Here is a 19,376-nt window from a genome sequence, read left to right as displayed (position 1 = left end):
TCAGGGCGGCCGGAAGGTGCGAAGGGAATTGACCCAACTTTCTGGAATGCAGCTGCTAATGTACAGTAAGAGAACAGGACTCCCGACATAAAACCTCCAGGCGGATCTGATAAAAGATGACAAGGCTTCTGAAAAATGTTTAAACCTGTTCCCCTTCCCCTCCTCTCCTTTCTTTGGGCCACGACAGGGGAGGAAGCGTTAATGTACTCAAAACATTAAAGCCGATTAGGAGAGCCAACACTCAGAGTAGGAAAATAATGAAACACTTTTAAAACCCGTCCTGTTATTTCTAAATAGGACATCGAGATTATTATTAAAACAAAAAGTTGGTGTCCCAAGTGCCTGGTGGGATTTAGATTTCTCAGACTAAGGAATTCTCTTCTAGACATATAAAAGGTGGGTGGGGGGGGATCGTCTCCATTTCAGCGTCTCCTTTGATTCAGATTTAGTAACCTTAATTGTTTAGGAAAGCAGACAGATTAGCAGTTAAAATCACAAGCAAATGAACTGATAAAAGGTAAATTGTTGTTATTTAACTTGATACTTTTGCAATAGTGTATTGTTTTATTTTTAATTTTTATTTACAACAGCTTTCCAAGTGCAGAGATAATCAAACAAAACCAATAATCTTCATACATCATTTGCAATCTAATATATAAGAAAACAAAGTAGAGAAACATTGAAAAAAATAATCTCTCTAAACAAACCAAGACCCATTACAAGGTTTTTATTACCATTGATACTAACTTTGACTAGTGTTAATTATGCAATTGCTTGGTTTTCGTTTAGCGTGCTGTATGAACAGTCATTCTAGAGTATGGTTTACAGTTTTATGTAAAAAGCATTTGGCTTGTTTAACCTATTATGGTTACAGAAATTGGCTTTGTGTTATACAGAATCTATTTTTACTTAGTTCAGATGTAAACCTGAACTCACCAGAAAAGTTAAAGGATGTAGCCAAGATATGATTAATCATGAATAATCATGCTTTTAGCCTACCTAATTATCTGAGTACATACAACTAATTGAACCAACATAGTTTTTCACAAATCACTAAATAACAGCTGGACAATTTATTATTCAGTCCATCATGAGCCTTCTATCTTTTTGTGAGATATACTATGCACAGTGCTACTAACTGATTAAAACTCAAGCTTTGATTAGAAAGAAAAGAACGAAGCTTAAGCTATTGCAACTCATTCATATCAAAGTAACCAAAGTAACCGCAAGATAACACATTGTAAGTAATGAAAATAAGGAGGAAAAATATCTGATTCTGAAGAAACTAAGCATTACATTCAAGGACACACATCCCACAATATAATAAATTAAAGAGATTGGGGAACAGCTGTATTTTCCTTCCCTTCAGCCTCCTTGCACATTGATGGTCTCCTTTACAAAATGAAGTCAGGCAAGAAAGATTACTGGAAGAGGGAGGAACAACTCATACTTGGAGTCTCTAATGTTTACTGTAAAGGAGATGAATATTTTCTTCTGGTAACATCCTTGGAGTTGACACCCACCTCCAATATACTTGACCCTTTGGCACAGATTAAGAGGGGTGTTGGTGAGAGGGGAGAGAAGGAATGAGGGTTTTTTTTTTCTATACCTTCCTTTACTTGGGATGCAAGGCCAAGGTTATAGACTGATATATGTTATATGCTTCTCATTAATTTCATGGAGATTTCACTTTTACTTTTAATGTGAGACTATAAAGATGATGGCTGGGTTCACATACTGTTGTAAGCCATAATTGTTTGGTTTGGGCTTAGCGTGATGTTTGAAGCCAACCATTGATATATGGTTTACTTTGTAGAGTTAAACCAGCCAGTTTTGGCTTGTTTAACCAACAATAATGCAATGTATGAATTTAATAGGGTTTTATGATTTGGGGCTGCCCTATATCAAGTGAAATAATAAGCCTGAGTAAAGTAGAATTAACTTACAAAGCAATCCTGTTATTGTTGTTCTTTTATATGGCATGGGCACACAAATAAAAATAATATGCCCAGAATTGCCCAGATCTCATGGCCCCTATTGGTTTATTTGTTTTTTTTTAATTACTCTATATTTTAAAACAAGCTGATATATTCAAATCTCAAGGATGACTGGCATGTTATTTTGTCATAGTTAAAGTGCTCTCTCCGTGCAGGTTCCATTCACAGTGTATTCTCATGAGTGTTCCTTGGTATCAAATCTTTATTCAATCAAGAGTGCTGATTCTGAACAATCCGAATAAAGAACTGGCATTCTTTCATCCAAAAATAGTTGTTGGAGTACATGTATTATACAACTCCTGAGCAGAGTAATGTAAATGAATTCAGATATTTTATTGATTTCAAAATATATTTTGATCGGTTTTAGCTTAGTAAGTTGTGCAAAGAACTAGGTTGCATTTGTTTAATATTTGTGTGAACTTACCGTATTTATAGGATAGATACAGAATAATACTTGGAAGGGATCTTGGAGGTCTTCTTGTACAGCCCCATGCTTAAGCAGGAACCCCTATAACATTTCAGGCAAATGATTGTCCAATCTCTTCTTTAAAATTTCCGGTGTTGGAGCCCCCACAACCTCTGGAGGCAAATAGTTGCACTGATTGTTATAACTGTCAGGAAATTTTTCCTTAGTTCTAGGTTGCATCTCTCTTTGATTGCTTTCTACACATTGCTTCTTGTTCTACCCCAACCCCAGGTGCTTTGGAGAATAGGTTGGCCCCCCTCTTCTTTATGGAATCCTATTAGATATTGAAGCCCTCCTATCATGTCACCCCTGGTCTTTCTTTTTATTAAACTAGACATACTCAATTCCTGCAGACGTTCTCCATGTTTTAGCCTCCAGTCCTACAATCATCTTTGTTGTTCTCTGCATTCTTTCTAGAGCAGAGGTGTCAAACTTGCATCATCACGACATCAAGTGACATATCACAATTTCCCCCCTTCGCTAAAATGGGTGTGGGGGTGACTAGCGTGTGACGTATTCGGCCCAGGACCCGCAACTTTGACAGTCCTGTTTTAGAGACTTAACATCTTTTTTATATTGTGGTGAGCAAAACTGGATGCAATAGTCCAAGTGTGGCCTTACCAAGTCATTATAAAATGATAACACTTCATGTGATTTGCAATAGTGGCGAATATCTGTAGCTCAGATGTAAGATGAGGATGAAGGTTAATTCTCTGAGCTTATGGGTTGGTTTCTGAATGTTTCATAATAGGATAGGTAACATATTCAGTGTAATAAACAGCAGAACACTGACAACTCCTAAATTACATTGAAGATGTTACTTACGTACCTTGGTAACAAAATGTTCAGTAACCAATGCACAAGCTCAGAGAATGAACTTTCAACCTCACTTCACATGATCTTGATTCTATCCCTCCATTACAGTGATAGGTTCCAGATCCCATTGCAACCGGTAAGGCGTCCACCACATGTATGTGTACAATGCGCGTGCACACACACACAGTACATGCATGTGTCCTTACCTCTTGTAACACCTCCGTGAGCCTCAGTGATGCTCCAGCTGCTCGGCAGAGCATTGCGCAAGTGCTGTGTGCTCCGTGCGCATGCATGGAAGCGCCGAAGAGCTCAAAGACATGTAAGGAGCTCAGGCAGGCAGCTGGGTCCTCCAGAGCACCGTACCAGAATAATACCCAGTGCTTCAGGCAGGCACCAGTACGCCCGTACCGGGGCGTATTGCTTGAAACCCACCCCTGCTCTGTTAATGCACCTCAGAACTGTATTCTATCCTCCGTATTCCATCGGCCAGCCAATGTCGGCTGGCAACTACAAGGAGGAGGGCCTTCTCAGCAGTAGCCCCGACCCTTTGGAACGAGCTCCCCGTGGAGATTCGTACCCTCTCCACCGTCCAAGCCTTCCGCATAGCCTTGAAGAACTGGCTCGCCCGTCAGGCCTGGGGATAAGGATCGCTACCCCGCCCGAATGATGTATGCATGTTGTTTACTATTTTATTATATGTTGTTGTCTCAATGTTGTATTCCCCCCTCCCTGGTTTTCTGTGAGCCGCCCTGAGTCCCCTCAGGGAAAAGGGCGGCCTACAAATGCAAAAAAAAAAAAATATAAACCTCTATTGGGTTTTTTGGCAACTATGGCATACTGCTGTCTCATATTTAAGTAATTGTCAACTTAGGACTACAAGATCCCATGTGAACTTACTACTATTGAGCCAGATACCACCTATTTGATATCAGTGCATTTGATTTTTCCTGTCTAAATACAGAACCATCATTAGCACCATTTCTGGCTTTAGAGTTTACTGCAGCCTTCGAATAATCAAACAAGAATGTTCCAACTTCATGTCAGCCATTCATCTGGATAGGGTGGGGAGGACCACTTGGTGACCTAACTTGTCATCTCTCTTTGGCAGGAGGCTTGTAGCGGAACTGGTGCCAACAACTTAGCTGGCGCTGCCTGGGTGCTAAAAAATAAGTCATTTCTTGCCCTCAAGTCAGGTTCCCTCCAGAGTTAATAACAACAAAGCAAGCAGCCTGCTAAAGAAGAATTATCTCAGGCTAATCACCTCCCTGGGGCAGAGAGCTTGTCAGAGTTCAGGCAAGCAAACAGGTGATGCTGTTTCTAAAGCAAAGATAGAGAAGATTGACCACAGCTCTTCCCACACATGCTCATAGAAGACTCAGTCCTGACCTGCCAACAGGCCTAATGTCCTCTTCTGAGCATTTTCAAAATTTGAAGCATATTTATTGTAGAAAATATCCACTGGAAATGTCTATGAAGATTCTCAGTCATACAGATCATGGTTGTCCCAAAGGTGTTTTTTTTCCAAGAGCCAACTGGAATTTCTGATTTTTCTTGAAGATGTTTTACTTTTCATCCAAGACGCTTCTTCAGCTCAGAAGATTTGATTTGATCATCCAGGAACATACTTTCTCAGTAATGCTACTTTAAAAGTCTAAAACCCAATGGAGATAGTTTCATGGAACAAGGCTAGTAATGTTTGTTAGGGTTCAGTTAAGATCAGTGTAGTCCTTTAACTAATTTTCAGCTCTAGGCCGAAGAATCAATTTATTTTAAGAAGTGCTGGATTTTAAGAATCTTATTTTAAGAAGTGCCTATCTATGTTAACTGATTTTTAGTCAACAGGTATTTCTATAGGACGTGTTTTTTTTTTAAATGAAAATGACAATCACAATCAAAGCTACAGCCATTTTTATGTGTGCCATAGAGCTTCAATTGCACCATCTAGGACTCTCATCTTCTTCTCTTTTTTTTTGCCACAACCTACAGACAATCCTGCCCACCACATACTCCACTGGAGGAAAGGAAGACTGAGGGGATACCATCTCTAGTCACATTTTTGCTGTGCACCCACTTACTGGCATTACTAGATTACCTTCAAGGGAATGCAACTTGTAACAGAAAAGTGGGTCCCTACCTCTGCGCTACTCTCCATTGTAAATACATATAGCTCCCAATTCCTTTTATGCTGGTGAATGCCCAAAAAGGCATTTAGGGGCAACGTAGCATTTTAGGTTTTATTTTCAATATGGTTGGAAGACCTGGGAAAGATGATTAGTGGTGGCCAAATTCAGACTGACCTTACTCAGAAACAAATTCTATTGCGTTGATGGAGCTTGTTTCCACAAATTGTCATAGTTGCTCCAGGGTACCTTTTGAATGTACAGTTGTGGGTGATTTTGTGTTGCTTACATGGTGGGCTGATTCCATTGTGGAGGTCTATAGTAGAAAACTCCCATTATAGGGACAAGAGGATTTAAGCATCTTCTAATGAGGTAGCCAAGGAAACGGCCCACTAGGGTTAAGGATGCCATCAACCCCTGTGGTTGCCCTTTAGATAAGGAGCGCTCTCAGCTGGGAGAAAAGAAAGGATCACAAGGAAAAGAAGCTTTGGAAAGTCCTTAAGACATCTGAGGCTGTTGGACACTCCTCTTGTTCTGTCCTGCTTGCTTTTATAATAAAATTCAGACAATGGCATTTGTTGACACTCCCCTGCATTCAAGTAGGAATGCTAGATAAATTCTCAACTTTTCTATTTCTTCAATAATATTCAGGTTCCATGCAAGCTCCTTGGTCTTATTTCTGGAGCAACACACCTGCCTTATTTTAATTGTTATGGACTTCCTCTTGATCTCTCACATACGGAGTTTCTTCCAGTTCTTAGCTACTCTTTTTTATGCAGATAACTGATAGATATTTAAATAAATCCACACAAAGAAAAATATTATTCTGATTATGAAAGTGTAGTGTCATTCCTTTTGCACTCTGATTAAATGAAGGTGCACATACTGTATGTACACAGCATCAAGCAATGAGTAAAATGATGGAAACAGAATTTCCATTCATTCCACCTGAGCCCATCCTAAAATTAATTTTAGAGATTCTAGAATATAGTCCTCAAATATTATGTAATGTTGCAATGGCAAAATGATGTGTATGAATATATTAGATTCTGGAAAAGAGAAAAGCACCCTAGAAATCTTAAGTCACACTCTTAAGATTATACAAACAACATCTGTATTAATATTTTATTTCATTTTTTTCAAACATTGGGTTCAAATTTTGATATTTTGCACACTTTGCAAGTTTACAGTCTCCCATTTTACAAGTTTTAACTTGGTTTATTAGTACTGTTTTGTTACAGTTATTTTACTTATATAAGCCATTTGTATATTTAGACAGACAGGCACTTGATGTTAATACTTTAGGGCTAGTTGCCAAGGTTGACTTCCCTCTTGACTGAAAATGTGGTTGCATGCGATTGTGATATGAATAGCTCAATGTAAACATCAGTTGGAGGAATTAAGCTAAAGGAGGGAAGGTAAGCAGGATAGCAGCTGATATGATCCATGCCTATTTGAGAGCAAAAGGAAAAAAGCAGCACATGAAGGAAGTTGAGAAGCTACTGTAATTAGTTTAATTAATTTTTCAGCTCCAAAAGGAATAACATGGGCATTATCCACATTACAAGCAGACATGGAGAAAGTTTTTTCCCTTGTGCCATCACTCTGCTGAATACCTAATTCCCACAGTACTGTCCTATGCCTAAGTACATTTATCCATTTAGTATAGCTGTATCACTATTATCCTTCTCATCTTTTTTTACTACCTTCTCTTGTTAGTATCATTATTATGATTATTATTACTCTGAGAGTTTATGTACTGGCGACAAATTCCTTGTGTGTTCTGTTCTGGCTAGGTTACGTCGCATACAAATACATGACCTAATAACTCATCACATAAAATTATGTTGTAGTTTCATTGCTTTGGAGTAAGGGGTATGGGTGAATCAGATCATTTTATCTACATTGTAATCCATGTGCTTGTAATTTGTTTGTTTGTCAAAAAAACCCATCAAATATCCTTACCATTTTATTTCAGTTCAATCAATGATTCTACTCCCAAATTATATTAAGCCTTTTTTCTCTGTACTATATGTGAACCTACTGTGGCTTGGTAAAACAGATAATATCTTAGCCATGATCAGCTATATCATACATATAATCAAGTCAACAAGGTTTGTTTGGCTTGTTCCTAACTTGTTTTTCAGGCACCCATAATATTGCTAGCCATACTACTCCAAATATTCTATCAACTTTGGGGTATCTGAGCCATCTGTTTTCTATTTTTTGTGTGGTATGTTTTTTGCCCAAGTATTTGCTAGGAATTGGAGAAAGATCTTTGGTAATGAAATTAAATGCCTGTTTGTTTATTGAAAATCAGGAATATGTTATAACCTTTCAGACTAGCACATTAAAAATTATAAGCTTTCACAACCTAATTACACCATGCATCTGATGGTCTGTGAATTATAGTTCACAAAAATATGCTAATAAAACATTTAATCTGAAAAGGTGCTATCAAATTCCTTCTGACATATGGCTTCCATAGACTAATACAGCTCTCCGACCATAGTATCAATTTATTTATCTCCCACCTTTATTGTTTTTATAAATAACTCAAGTGGCAAACAAAGATAATGACTCTTCTTCCTCCTATTTTTCTCCACAATTACAATCTTGTGAAGTGAATTTGGCTGAGAGCGAATGATTGGTGCAAAGCCACCCAGCTGGTTCTCACACCTAAGGGATTAGTCTACTGGTTTCTATCTTGTTGCCTCAACCACTACACCAAACTAGCTCTCGTGAGTTCCTGGGACTCTTTAATGTGGCGTGTCTCTGTCTGAGTTCTTGGTTTTTCTGTTTCTTTGTTGGAAACCATGTGGATTATGGAGAATGGAGGGCTGAGTGCTTTGCCTGTTTGTAGCTGCCTACATGTATTTACCTCCAAAGGAAGCAAGGAGCAAAAGCAATTCAGAACCAGCAATACAAGTGAGTGGAGTGGATAATTTATCATGACTGCATCCCTCCTTTCCTTCAAGAAGCTGCAGGATGCATTTTTCCATTTCCCTCCCCTGTAGTAATCCTGTGGAACATGCTGAGAACTAGTGATTCAGGCAAGAAGCTGTGAAGCTAAGCCATTAATTCTACATTACTGATTCTGGTCAAAGGACAATAAACTTATGATGTTGTATTGGTTCTCAGGTGATAGTACTGGCATGTAAAACATGAAAACGAAACAGAACAATTCATTTTATATTTATGTAGCAAATGGGGAATGACCTGCTATAATGGGCTGTGAAAGTAATGTTAGGAAACAGGAGGAAAAGGAGCTACAGACTCAGCAGTGGCCAGACAAGAAATATCTCAGCCCACAGAAGAAATGGGGGCAGAAAAAGCATCTCAGAAGGGACTCTTTCTATTTCTCTGGAATTAAGGCAAGGAAGGGGAGAAGGGCTTTCAGACTTGCATGTTTCTGTTACTGCAACCTTACAATAAAGGTAAGTATTAGTATTTATGATTTTGGTTACTTATCTGGACTGCCTAGGAGGACTGACACCTGCTCATCCCAAATTAGAATACTGCGGATAGCCCCCCAACCCCCCCTTTTTTCCAATAACATGTCTTTTTGAGTAGAAGTGTAAGATAGGAATAATCAATATTTCTTTAATAGGCACTACATAACACTCTTTGGGCTTTTGGTTTGCTAATAATTGATTTTAATTTTGGATAGACTCTTTGAATATGGAAAAAAATAATAGAAAGGTGCCATTTAAAGATTGGCTGAAAGGTAAAGTGTTATTTTCTAGCACTTAGTTTTCTGAAAATGCCACTGGACTCCATTCTTAGGCAATGAAAGAGCTAGGATATTGGCTAACGATCAATATCTCCAATGTTCTCTGCTAAATGGGTATTTTATGACTGGCCATGCTTATATGGGAAGCCCATTAGTGAATAGGCAAGACCCTCCTTACCAGCAGCAAGCATTGAGGACATGGGGTCAACCTTTCAAATTGTCCAAGAGCCCTCAAAGAATTGCACCTCTTTGATTATCACAAACCAACATATCCAACATATTTGATAATATTTGGAAATACAAATGATTGTCAACAGCTGGATATCTATCCTTTATTGAGGAGTGATTAATGTTTCTCATTATAAATCAGGCTTATGATATTTTAGTCTTCTACCTGCAAACAAGATTACATGTTTCTTTCCAAATGTAGGTGGTGAGATTATTAATTTTCTTTTTTAATTATTTATTTTACTATTTTCCCTATTGTTCTAGGTTTGAATTTATAATAGGTTTAGAGAGACCCTTCTCACCACTCCATCCATTTGTTATACAGTTGTTGCCTAATGCTTTTGGGATTTGGATGACAGATCTAAAAATCTATGTTGACCAGAGAGGACACAAATTACAATTCATCACATATCATATTATCTGGGTAGGAAAGATTGAATCAGAAAACAGAGTTGATGGCATTAAATTGATCATAAGTCACAAAGGCATTGCTAGGTCAGACCATGCAGCACATCAAGATAATAAAATTCGTCTGCAGGTACTAAACCCCAGAAACTCAAGATTCAGCACTTTTTCTTGGATAGCTCCTTTTGCAAGAAAACTGACCAGCCCAACTTCTAAACATTCAACCTTTTAAAACAACTAACAATATGACTTTTTCAAATATTTAAACACAATATTCATTGTGCTCCAAAGAACACCCTAATACAGCAGGTTTGTTACTATGAACCTACCAGCCATGTAGTTAGGAAAGCAGCACCTTACTAGGCTTAAGTAGTAATGCCATCACCATACACTGGGGCCTTTACAGATCAATAAAAATGTACAGTACAGGTAGTCCTCAACTTACAACAGTTCATTTAGTGACTGTTCAAAGCAAAACAGCATTGAAAAAAGTTATGTATCATCATTTTTTACAATTATGTCAGTTGCAGCCTTCCCATGTTCATGTCATCAAAATTCACTTGCTTGCTAACTAATATTTATGATAGTTGTGGTGTCCCAGGGTCATCTGTTCACTTTTTGCAACCTCCTAACAAGCAAAGTCAATGGTGAAGCCAGATTCACTTAACAAACATGTTACTAACTTAACAACTGCAACAAGAATGGTTGTAAAATTGTTTTGCTTATCAATATAAATTTTGGACTCAATTGTGGTCATAAGTCAAGGACCACCTGTATGTATAGGGAAAAGAATATTTCCACAGGGAGAAAGCAGAATTTATAGTCTATATTTTGGCAGCAGAAAAAGAGGTGAAGGATATGAATTACAAGACCCCTAGTGCATTCTAGAGGATTGATGAGGAGGGGGGAATCCTCTGGCTTCACAAACAGATTTTCTAAAGTACCACCCATACTTCCTGAACTTTGCCATCATATCATATGAAATGAATGTGCAATTCTAATATTTTCTGCTTACATCTGTGCAAATAAGAAAATTTAAGCAAGTTAAAAAATAAGTCCTAAAGATAAGCAGATTAATATGTTGATTTCGTAGTAAGGCTAAAAATATAATTTAGTGGTGTTAATAGTATCCATTGAGAACGAATGAGACATTGTGATTACGGTGTTGGATTATGGCTGGTAAAAGTCTCCCTTCAGCCACAGGACCTCACTCAGTCTCAGCCCAATCCAAAAAAGAGATAACAGTTATCTCATTCAAAAGTAACATTATAATTCTTCAGAAAGGGTGCCTCCAGGTTTTAAGAGAAATATTTTGAATGATGGAATTTAAGACGTCTAAGAGAGAGAGAGCACTTTGAACTTTATGCCATGCTGTAATAGTTTTTTGATAATTATTTTTTGGCATGAACCACTTATGCAGAATTAATGCTTATCTGACTGTGAAGTTCAGCAGGCATAGCATTGGCATCAAATATAAATTTTATCCCAGCCAAATTGGGATATTTCCAAATCCCAACACATTTAGCCAATGTGGATTGGATAATGCTATTATAAGTAAGTGATGTAAAATTAAATGGGAACTTTTGCCCAGAATCTGTTTCAAACATATTAACAGAAGCACAGCCTGGGATTTAACATAAGGTAATTTTTCTGGCCATTTTGTGTTAAAATATCCTGGTTTCCTGTCTGGATTTATTCAAACAAGAACATTCAACATGTAAACCAAATCATACACAGTTTATGCAGTTATATTTTTTTCTAACTATGAATATGAATATTCTATTTTTCTGACTCTTCTATGATATCTATCATTGCATCTTTAATTTTATTTTCCAAATTTGTCTCATTTTATTTTATTTATTATTGCTTGTTTCCAATCAACAAGATCAGTTCCTATTTCTCCTTTCCTGCCTTTCATAATTTTATTCATTTTAAAGAATTTTTCAGGAAAAAAAACATTTTCAGCAGAATAAATTATTAATTAATCAATTAATTGTCTGCCTACCTCGAATGGGTTATGTTTGCAAAGACAATCAATGTAATCCATAAGTTGTTGAATTCCAGTGTTATTTAATACAACCAACGGTAAGGAATGATAGGAGCTATTTTCAACAATATATTGAAAACCACATATTGCTTACTTCCTTATTGCAGAAAAAACATTACTCATTTGAAAAAGAAAGTTAAAAGACAACTGAGATCTTTTAAACAAGTTATCCTAGATCAGTATGTAAATTACCGATTCTATGCTAGAATGTTTCAATATTATGCAAAAATAAATTAACAAATCTTGAGTAGAAATAGTTGAAGAAGGAAGCATTTGACTAACATATCTACACTACAGATAAACCAATCATTTCTGAGTTTATCTAGAAGAAAATGTAGTAATCATTGTAAATTTCAAGAGAAGAACTTATGAATTAATTATTATGTGAGATCCACTTTGGACAAACATAAATTGGTGGAACTTGACATGTTGGAGGCCCAGTACACTTTCAGCTATAGACTGTATCTATTCTCTCCATGCAGGTCCCTTGCATTAGGCCAACAATATACATCCCTGGGCTCCCAGCCAATTCTCTGTGGTTCAATTCCTGGCTTAGTGCCTAAGCAGCTTCGCTTCTGCCGAAACTACATTGAGATCATGCCTAGTGTGGCTGAAGGTGTGAAGTTGGGAATTCAAGAGTGCCAACATCAGTTCCGGGGGAGACGTTGGAATTGCACCACCATTGATGACAGCTTGGCTATTTTTGGGCCTGTTCTAGATAAAGGTATAACACATGGTATGCTGGGGGTGGGGGTGGGGGAAGAGGGCAGAACATTAGGCAATATGTTTTACATGCTGGAATATTAGTTTCTGTGTTCTCTAAGTATTAGGAATGTTGTGGGGGTCAGGACTGGGAAAGGCTCTGACATTGGGAGAATCAATTTCATCAGAGCAAAAAATGGTTAGATGAGAATAAGAAAAAAAAACCCCTCCCAATATTCACATATTGTGATTAGCCATAGTTGTCTTCCTTACCCTTGGTTGAATAAGTCATTGTGATTTTAATTAATTCTGCATGCTAGATCATAAATATTGGGTTGTAAACCACAAATGGCTTATACTAAAACCAAAACATTGTTATGACATAGTGTAATTTATGCACTCAGACTCTTTTAAAATAGTTGCATATGTTCATGCTTGGGTCATATTAAAATCTTAATATGAATTCTATAAACTGAATTCTAATGCTTTATGTGAATTCAGTTCCACACTGTAGCAAATTATAGTCCTGAACAAATTAAAGGAAATATACTGTATATGTCAGGGAAGCAATTATTAAGATGGTAAGATATTCCCAAATATATTTTCATAGGGAGAGATAGAAACCTATTATTCAGTTACTGAGTAAACCAGAAAAAAGTCTCTCAAAGTAAGTGCAAGTATAACTCCAAGGTTTCTTCTTCTTTTTTCCTCCAATGCCCTCCAATCTACATTCCCAACTGGGAAGTAACTGAGATACTGTATCTTAAAATAAAATAGTCTTACTTGTAAGAACTTACCATTTTGTGAGAATGTAATTGCACTTCATTTGTATACCAGCAGTCCAGAGAAAATTATTAGGAATTGCAAGGCCCAAAGAATGAGGCTTTATTATTTGTTAAAATTTCTGAGTTTACTGAATATATTTTCTTTAGACAACTAAAAAAAATTAATGAAAAGGGTATTTTAAAAGTGTGGGATTTTCACACAGAAACTAATCACCATCTAGAACACTATGATGCACTATATATAAAGCAATGGAAAAGATAGCAGTAATTTTTATAGATATGGCAATAACTTGAGGAAGGGGATGGTAGAAGAACAGAGCAAAAAGAATTGTAAACTATAGAGCTCTGATGATAGAAATAGGTAAATTAAGCGAACATTTATAATTAAGCAAATGTTTGACAACTAAATATTTTGGCTTTATCAATTGTGAATTTTAAAAAACACTTAGAATGAGCACACATTACATTTTATGATGTTACTTGCATAATTCTTAGGTTTCTGGCTGGAACTCGAATTTCAAATATGTGATTCGCTTTGTTTGTTCTTTGAACTGTTATTCATTAATAAACACAAATAATAATTGTAGTTCTATAATTATTATTTCATGTAGTAAGTCCCAATCAAGTGAAACAGAAGGGCTGCAGAAATGCCATGTTTTTGCATGATAAATACAACTCATTTTAAATTTTCTTTACATGTAAAGAGAAGGAAAAATGTGCATATATCTTTCATATTAAAAAAGAAATAATCCTATACAAAAGTAGCACTACTATTTTGAATAAAATATATATTAAATGCCAATCACTAAATAAACATATCCATATTAGTTTTTTGGCAAAATCATGTAAGCACTAAGAACTTACATTTTCTCAGAAGCAATATTAAATGATTTACTTGTTTTTACACAGATACAAAACACACCTCCAAGTCAGTGTTTTGACTTCTGGTGACTGCTTAGGGAAATTTTCTTGGTAAGCTTTTTCAAAAATTGGCTTGCCATTTCCTAGATGAAGAGTGAATGACTGGCCCAATATCACCAGCTGGCTTTGTGCCTAAGATGGGACTAAAATCCACAATCTCTTGGTTTTTAGGCCAATGCCTTTACACCGAAATAACTATGAGGACCATTATTTCAAACATTAAAAAGCAGGACTTCTACAGAATCACATCCAGAAACTATTATGTATATCATCATTATATGACTGTTGCTAATTACAAGATCTGAGATAGTAAATTAGCTATATTTAATAGACATACATTACTTGTTTTGTTTTGGCTGAATAAGGAGCTCCTATTTAGTTACACAAGCATCCATCTGATCTGAAAATCTAGCAATGCAGCAAGAATTGTTCTGTGCTTTGAATCCAGAAAAAAAAAAGGCTGAGCAACGCAGCCTGCTTAGTACACCAATAACTGATTGGCATCTTAAGAACTTCCTGTGTTGATGACTTGTTTTTCACTAAAAGGGTAAATTTACTTTAGCGTGGAGGTTCAGATTGATATGCATATGTTTATCTGTGCAATAAAGTTATGTTGATATAAATAACTAAATAGCACAAATCTTTGAATGCACATGTGACTTTTTTCCCACTGTATGATGATTTGTTTTGTATAGGGCAACCGGCAAATATGTGAGCCCTACACAGGATTCTCTCCTCAGAAAATGCTCAGCCTAAGTAAAAAGACAGGTGAAAGGGTTGGGTTGTGGGTGGGGTATATGAAAAAAAAAACACTTGAGTCACATGGTATGCAGAGAGGTTAAAATGTGTAACCTATTTTTACAGATAATTGTTTTAGAATTCCATAACAAATTGAGGAAAGGAGCCTGCCCATATTTCTGTGGAACAAATAAGTACAACAAAACCTGTATCTCCAGGGCTTCTGTGTTTTGAGAAAAGAAGAGAGACTGCTTGGCTTTGCAGGCTGCAAATGGCCTACAGCATTGTGATAACCCAGCAGTGTTTTTCAGCTGTGACACAGATGACAAATTTGCATTTAAAGAGGAGCTGGGATCTAAATGGCAGAGATTTCAAGGCAGCACAGTCGGTGGGGAGGGAGAGAAAATGAGCTTATGGGCAAGAGAAAAGAGCTAAGCTGCAATCCCCACTGTGCACCAGAGCAAGGGATATCATTCCTGGCCTCGAACTGCTTCACAACCCCGCACCATTCACACGCCCTTTGGCCACTTAGAGCTCAGGAGGGGAGAAACAGCATTAGAGGACTCAATAGAGATTTCCGAGCCTGACTGGTGGGCTCTCAGGGGGATGGCAGGGCAGGGTGAGTACAGGCCCCGTTGCCAAGGGGTGGCCGCAGAGAATGCCAGCATGGGCACCACTGCGCCTGGCGGAAACATTCCACATTATGTGGGTAATACAGTGTGACACTCCACAAACAATGGCAAATCGAGTGTCCCAGCAGGTAACAGGGTCTGGATAGGAGGCCATGACAGTGAAGCTCTGTCAAGAGTCCCTAATCCACCCAAGCTCTGCTCCCCCCTTGCCCCCTTGATGCCTCTGAGAACTTCAGTTGTATCACTGGGAAACCTCTCCCAGCCACCCCCAGCCCCCTCTTCCCATCTACAAGAGAATTCCAGGGTATAATTGAGAGGGGGTCAGTGGGATGTGGGCTGATTCTTCTATATACACAGGCTCCAGGACAGTTTTAAATTACCCTCTGGATTCCCACTTTGAAGATAGCATCCCAGATCCAGTTACTCTGGTTCATTCCCAAATTGCGAATCCTAGAGCTCTGCCTAATGAAAAGCAGTTGCATTCTCCCATTACTCTTCCTTTTCAGAGACAGAAGAACCATTTAACTCACGAGCCTCCCCTTGGTATTACTGCTTTACTTACTGTCCTGTTCAAATGTTTGCTGGGAACAATTGTTTAAATTATAAATGCCACTATTTTAAAAACTAACCTCAAGACTCTTCAAAACCAAGTCAGAATGGGCAGAATGATAGTCCGCGTCTTCTCCCTTTTCTTCTCTTCCTCTTTTAAAAGGGGTGCTTTTCCTGATTTATGGCTTAGGCTCTGGCTTAATGCAGTGTATCAAAGCAACTCAGCTGGTACTTTATTAAAATTAATGAAACTACAAAACCAGCCAAAAATAGAAAGGAAGGGCAGTCATGCACACGTATGTGAAAATGTACACAGACATTTAATGCTGTAAATGTAAATGATTGATCCAATTATTTGCAGGAGATTGTTTATTGTAACCAACTATGATTCTGTTTTGCACAGAACATATTCACTGGATCACCTTAATACTATGCCAGCCACAATTGTACAGGTCAAATATTTTTTATGTCATTCTGGAGAGATCAGCTAAATAACTTTCTCATGTTTTGCTGCATTGTCCCACATACTATCCTTGTGCTCTGTCCTAATAACATCTTTGCTACTTAAGAGCTTCAATTGGCCCAGGAGAAAAATGTTTTCATGTCTGAAATAAGCAAGACAATTGCTAAATTCTGTTCATAGAATGTGAGGATCACTTCAGTGTAATGCTGGAATTAACCTGGGATTTCTGGTGCTATGTAGTTACAAATTGAATTACTTTAGTTTTTAATTATTCATATTCCCATATTTTTGTTATACCATGGAATAGTTTTGATCATTGAGCGTAACTAAATAAATGGGGTCTTTCCACCTTCTTTTGCAGCTACACGAGAATCAGCTTTTGTGCATGCCATTGCCTCTGCTGGTGTAGCATTTGCCGTCACACGCTCATGTGCTGAAGGTACTTCAACTATTTGTGGCTGTGACTCACACCATAAGGGACCACCTGGTGAAGGATGGAAATGGGGAGGATGCAGTGAAGATGCTGACTTTGGAGTACTTGTCTCACGAGAGTTTGCAGATGCCCGAGAAAACCGTCCAGATGCTCGCTCTGCCATGAACAGGCACAATAATGAAGCTGGAAGAACGGTGAGTGGTTTGCCTCTTTAGATTCTTCTGAAAAAGAATGGGCAACAAATCATTTTTGCCCTTCATTCCTGGGGATTCACGGCTGGAAAGTTGGTCAGCACGAGTCCAAATCTCAGCAGACCTCTTATCCAGACTGTTGATGGCCTCAATCAATGGCAGATAGAAACTTCTCCCTCTTTCCTCTTTATCAGCAGCAGCCACTCAAGGCCTGCCATTCAGTCATCTTCTTTCCCTTGTCACCATAGCTCATGGCCCATCAAGAGACAGAAGAAAAACATATAAAACCCTCTGCCCTGAGAGCAACTGTGTGCCCATAGTGCTTTCTAAGAAGTAGCATTATCTGGAGATTAGGAAAAAGAAAGTAGATAGGTGTGTATTTGATGACTCAGGCAAAGGGTCTAGCCAGTTAAAGAGATCAGTTACATTTTGGCTTATCCAAAATTCCTGAGGAATTTGCTTAAACTATCATGATAAGGGAATGACTGCCTGCATCAGGCTGTCTGATGATGATTCAAGTTTTAACACTTCTAGACAGCATGAAGTTGGATAATGATGCTTTTTTGAATTATGTTCCTAAATTCATGCTATCCCAATTCATTATAAATTCTTAAAATAACATAGTTCTGTTACAATTTTGAAGAGTGCAATGCCCTAACAGTTTGATTAACCATCATTGGTCAAACTAAAGTTACTCCTCTAGAGGAGAGGACAGATGTGTTTGTCTTTTTAGTAGCAGGTCAAAAGGCTGCCAGGACAAAATTGTTCTAATGAAAATTGCATAGAGGAAATCCTAAAAGCTTGACTCGCCTGATTTTTTGTTTTCTTTTGCACAGACTATCTTGGATCACATGCATTTAAAATGCAAATGCCATGGCTTGTCTGGCAGCTGTGAGGTTAAAACATGCTGGTGGGCCCAGCCAGACTTCCGGGCCATTGGTGACTACTTGAAGGACAAGTATGACAGTGCTTCGGAGATGGTGGTAGAGAAGCATCGGGAATCCCGTGGTTGGGTGGAGACACTGCGTGCCAAGTATGCCCTCTTTAAGCCACCAACCGAGCGTGACTTGGTCTATTATGAGAACTCACCCAATTTTTGTGAACCCAACCCTGAGACTGGGTCATTTGGTACAAGGGACAGGATGTGCAATGTGACCTCACATGGGATTGATGGGTGTGATTTGCTCTGCTGTGGCCGTGGCCATAACACTAGGACAGAGAAAAGGAAAGAGAAATGCCATTGCATCTTCCACTGGTGCTGTTATGTCAGCTGCCAGGAATGCATTCGTGTTTATGATGTTCATACCTGCAAATAAAAAAAGGTATGTGTGGGGTAAAGGACTACCTAGAGCAAAATAGGTATTTTGTTGTTGTTGCAAAAGTAGCTAAAGAGTTTGAGAGGGAAAGTCAGTTTAAAGTTCACCTCCATCCTAAGCAATCTTAAATAACAGGCAGTGTGGACATGCCTCACACCTGAAACATTTGTGAAGACTCCTGTGCTATCATTATCTGAAATGCTCAGGAAATACAAAATGCTCTGTAAGAGCACTCATTATTAAACAAAATCTTGCATGAATTTTAATGCAATGAATTTAGAACTTTCCCTAAGCTAGAAGACTTCCTTCCCAATGTTTTTGGCATTAGCTACTATTTCTTATACACAAGTATGCAAAGTGGGGTCCCCAATGTGATCTTCCTAGGATAGTTGCTCAGCAGATGACAGAAGACACTGGATATGTATATGTCACTATCCAAATAACTCTTAAGAACAGAGACTAGCATTCAACAGGACAGTAAACAAAACATAAGAGGCTGAATCATACGGGGAGAACAAATAAGGTGGTGTGTGAAATACAGAAAGAAATAATTCTGTGAGTACTGGAAAAAAATTATTTAGGAAAACACATTCCAGATATAAACACTTCTTAATTAGATTGTCATTAATACAGATACAACAGCTTTCTCAGCCCTTACTACCTTTCAGATGTGCTGAAAATAAGGCCCATAATTTCAATTGAGTACTCATGCTTCTTGGAACTTTTATGTCTGGAACTCACCATTGTTGGGGGAACTGAATTATGAGCAAATGGAAAACACAGAAAGCTATTCTTCTACATGGCAGAGCTATCAAAATTGGGGTCCTATCACTA

At 37.9% G+C, this 19,376-nt stretch overlaps 1 protein-coding gene across 1 annotated transcript in view; it reads left to right on the top strand.

Annotated features, from left to right (window-relative positions):
- WNT3 (Wnt family member 3) overlaps nucleotides 1-19,376 on the top strand; it is a 28,391-nt gene that overhangs the window by 6,832 nt on the left and 2,183 nt on the right. The window contains exons 2-4 of the mRNA XM_087713389.1: nucleotides 12,295-12,536; nucleotides 16,964-17,229; nucleotides 18,063-18,548. Coding sequence (XP_087569515.1) covers nucleotides 12,295-12,536; nucleotides 16,964-17,229; nucleotides 18,063-18,542 — 988 coding nt within the window. The 3' untranslated portion in view covers nucleotides 18,543-18,548. The remainder of the gene's footprint in view (nucleotides 1-12,294; nucleotides 12,537-16,963; nucleotides 17,230-18,062; nucleotides 18,549-19,376) is intronic.

The sequence above is a fragment of the Thamnophis sirtalis genome, unplaced genomic scaffold (assembly GCF_051295495.1).
Source record: "Thamnophis sirtalis isolate CommonGarterSnake01/CBP01778 unplaced genomic scaffold, rThaSir2_p1.2 scaffold_4, whole genome shotgun sequence".
NCBI lineage: Eukaryota > Metazoa > Chordata > Lepidosauria > Squamata > Natricidae > Thamnophis > Thamnophis sirtalis.
Note: the sequence above shows the minus strand (reverse complement) of the source record. Positions and strands in the feature narration are given on the sequence as shown.